Source organism: Brachypodium distachyon, chromosome 5, assembly GCF_000005505.3.
Source record: "Brachypodium distachyon strain Bd21 chromosome 5, Brachypodium_distachyon_v3.0, whole genome shotgun sequence".
Taxonomy (NCBI): domain Eukaryota; kingdom Viridiplantae; phylum Streptophyta; class Magnoliopsida; order Poales; family Poaceae; genus Brachypodium; species Brachypodium distachyon.
This window is the reverse complement of record NC_016135.3, coordinates 26,530,685-26,534,081: the sequence shown is the minus strand read 5'-3', so window position 1 is coordinate 26,534,081 and position 3,397 is coordinate 26,530,685. Positions and strand designations below refer to the sequence as shown.

Here is a 3,397-nt window from a genome sequence, read left to right as displayed (position 1 = left end):
TCTGTCCTTTCTTTCTTTTTTCTTTTTTTCTTTCTTTCTTTCTTGTGATGACCTTGCTCTGTCATCGCGACTCTAGGTCTTCGTATTCACAACAAGAATTTCTCAGCAAAGCCTATGTTTTCCGCCTTTGCGTCATTATTTAATAAAACATTTCACGGTCCGACCAACAAAACTCAAAAAAATTCAATCCGACCACCGTCCGACCAGAGTGTGTTTTCTAAACCTCTTGCCATATCCCGCACGATTCGTCCATTTATTTCACATGCACGCATGGGCATGGCCTGTCTAGCTGCTTTATCATGGGAGTTGTTCGATCAGTCCCTCTTAATTAATCATTCCCTTCATGTTCCTAGTTAGAACACGACTAATTTCAATCCACCTTGTCCCATAAGCCATAACAAAAATAAAATTAAACCAACAACCACATTCACATGGCTCTATCTATCTACACACCACACATGTACATTTCCTTTGGGGAGCTAGCAATGCTTTGTCTCTCCTTGTCAACTGGAGTAGGATTACTATAAGACACACCGCGGGATCATGTCCTGGGCCAGGACATTTTGTGTCAGAGCCGCCCGTGTTTCTCGCTCTCTCTAGCCATCACAGCACAAAGCACAAAGGGGGCAGGACCCCCGGCCATCTCCTGATCGATCCCTTTGTGTCAGAGAACCAAATCTTCTTCTTCTTCTAGCCCCCACCACACCATATCATCATCTCCAATCCCCCAGCCTTAATTCATTCCTCTCTTCTCCTTCCCCTTCCCCACGTCTCTCCTGCCTTTTAAGCCACGCTCCTCCTGTAACCACCGCCCTCCTTCCCCCTCTCTCTTCGGTCTCAATTCTCTGTGATCTCTCTGAGTCTCTGTGAGGTGAGGCGAGGCGAGGGGTTGTGTTGTGCCGTCGGCGGCCGGTTGATGGACGCGAAGGAGGGCGAGGCGCCGCCGGAAAACCCTAACCCTAGTAGCGGCGGCGGCGGCGGCGGCGTTCTCCTCGAAAGCGCGGGGGCCGCGGCGGCGTCGGCGTCGACGTCGACGACGAAGGCGATGCTGGCGTTCCACTTCGTGCGGGCGCTGTCCCGCGTCATCCACGGTGGCGGCGGGTCGGCCCGCCGCCGCACGCGCACCATCCGCCGCGCGGCCTACGCCTCCATGGCGCGCGCCGCGGGGCCGCGCCGCGCCTGGAGCCGCGCGCTGCTCCGCCAGGCCCGAGCCCGTAGATCCACGACGGCGGCGGCGCCGGTCTCCGCCGGGGTACTGGTGCGGAGAAGACGCCGCGTCGCCGCCGGGATAAGCAGCGCGGCTTCTACGGGAGAGACATCATCATCAGCGGCTCTCTCCCTCCCGCCTCCGGCGGCGCGGCGGGAGGCAGCGGCGGGGGGCGAGCCTGCGCGGACGGAGGCGCTGCGGAGGCTGGTGCCCGGGGGCGCCGGGATGGAGTACTGCAGCCTCCTGGAGGAGACGGCCGACTACGTGCGCTGCCTGCACGCGCAGGTGCAGCTCATGCAGGGCCTCGCCGACCTTTTCTCCTGCCAATGATCCGTCCATCCCAGATCGTTTCTCCGTCTCCGGCCGATCGATCCAGTAATTAATTATTTCTCGTTCCATCTTGCATCCGATCCCCATCGCTCGATCATCGCCTTATCTTCTGATCGGTCTCTCTTATTCGATAGATCGACATGAGGTCGGTCCATCGATGCATGCATACGCGTGACGATTAAGATAGAGGAAGGATCGATTACTGGGGGAGAAAGGGAAATTAGGTGGAGGAGGAGATTTGGTGGAGCACGTATATATGTTCAGTTGGTAAGATTATTATGAACAGTAGGTGAGGAAAATATCGATTGGGTATAAGCAATTTGTATACGTAGGTTGGGATCAAACACATTGAAACCACACCGAGGAAAATAGGAAGGTAATTAATTGTAAGATATAGAGAAGGATATATATACATGGAATTGAATTACATTTACTGTATGATCGAGCTACTATTGTTGGGTTAATTATTTAGCTGATTATCTGCATATATGTTCTTGAACCATATATGAAGCCATGTATATGCATGCCATGTTTCTTGCGGCTACAGATGTAGGTGCAGGCTATTCTTTTTTTTTTTCTAGAATACACCGTAGCAGGTGGATCATATATTGAAGAAGATGCAGCTATTCTATGGAGTAAGTATATTTATATACGCAGACACACTTTTCTCTGTGTTTCTTTTCCTCTTGTAGGTCTGTCTCGGTCTGATTTGGTGAAAGGTAGGTAACTAATCATGTGAACTCGATCCACCGTGGATGCATGAGTAAATATATGCAGTCACATGAAAGCATGACAATTTTTTGTTGCCTGATGCATGTGACAGTTAGTTTACATTGCTGTTTATAAGCTACATATCTGCTAGCTAGAATCAAGAGTAGCCTGGCACATGCAAGCATGTAGCTAGCTGGATGATGCTCCAGCTAGCTAGCCTTTGCGTTGTGCAATTAGAGGTGTGCTAGGAAGGTGGTTATGCTGAGTTGGTTTGGTAGAGTGTTTATTTTCCAAGCTCCTCCCAAATTTGAGAAAGTGGGATCCACAACCTATCGAGGATAGGATTGCTATAATCTTTGAGCTGTAGAAGACATAACTTGTGGCCAAAGGGACCTAAGACATTCTCTCCATAGGCGGTTAGCATCTTTTTGTTAAAGGTACTCCGGAGTCCGGCATCCCTTTTGTTTTGCCCTTCGCAATCTCTCTCTCTCTCTCTCAACTGCCAACTTATACCTATTCCTTTTTAGGTGCCACCAGAGTATTCCGTCTGTACTTGATGCTAGTTTTCTCTGTTTGGTTCTCTTTTGCCGTGTTCTTAGTTGTCCTAGCTAGACACATGCATTTGTTGCTTTCTTTATGTGCTGGGGTTAAGAATTTGAAAGGCTCAACATACATACTAGCGTTCTCACTTGTTTCAGTTCTTTTCTCATGTTTCTCTTCGCGAAAGAGAAGTTGATTAAGCTCTTGTCACCTGGTCTACTCAGGGTAATTAAAAAGGAATATGTAAATGAAGTATGCGTGAGTAGAAATTAACGTAATTGAATAATTCTATGGTGCTTGGGAGACACTGTATATATAGTAATCAGAGATTCAGAGATTCGGAATACATATGCATGCATGTGCGTACGTTATAATCAGTATGTACGTACGTAGGATAATTCACATATGTGCCTTCTTGAAAGAGATTGAACCACATCGCATACTAGTCAAATACCCAAACTGCATTTCCTCTGTACAGAAATATCTGAGCTAGCTAGCTACCACTGATTTTATTTGTTGATATTATGTTATTATTTTGAGAAAGTCATGGCTAAACCCCAGCGCACTGCACCTGTTATCTACTGCCGTCGCACGAATCACAATTTTTCT

At 48.5% G+C, this 3,397-nt stretch overlaps 1 protein-coding gene across 1 annotated transcript; it reads left to right on the top strand.

Moving 5' to 3' along the window:
* Positions 1-512: 512 nt before the first annotated feature.
* LOC100845954 (transcription factor IBH1) lies at positions 513-2,781 on the top strand. The gene has a single exon (XM_014895444.2). The coding sequence runs from the start codon at positions 917-919 to the stop codon at positions 1,535-1,537; it is 621 nt and encodes a 206-aa protein (XP_014750930.1). The 5' UTR covers positions 513-916; the 3' UTR covers positions 1,538-2,781.
* Positions 2,782-3,397: the final 616 nt, after the last annotated feature.

Bases quoted from the DNA above. Each gene is read 5' to 3' on its own strand.
- LOC100845954 (XM_014895444.2), top strand. From the start codon at position 917: ATGGACGCGAAGGAGGGCGAGGCGCCGCCGGAAAACCCTAACCCTAGT.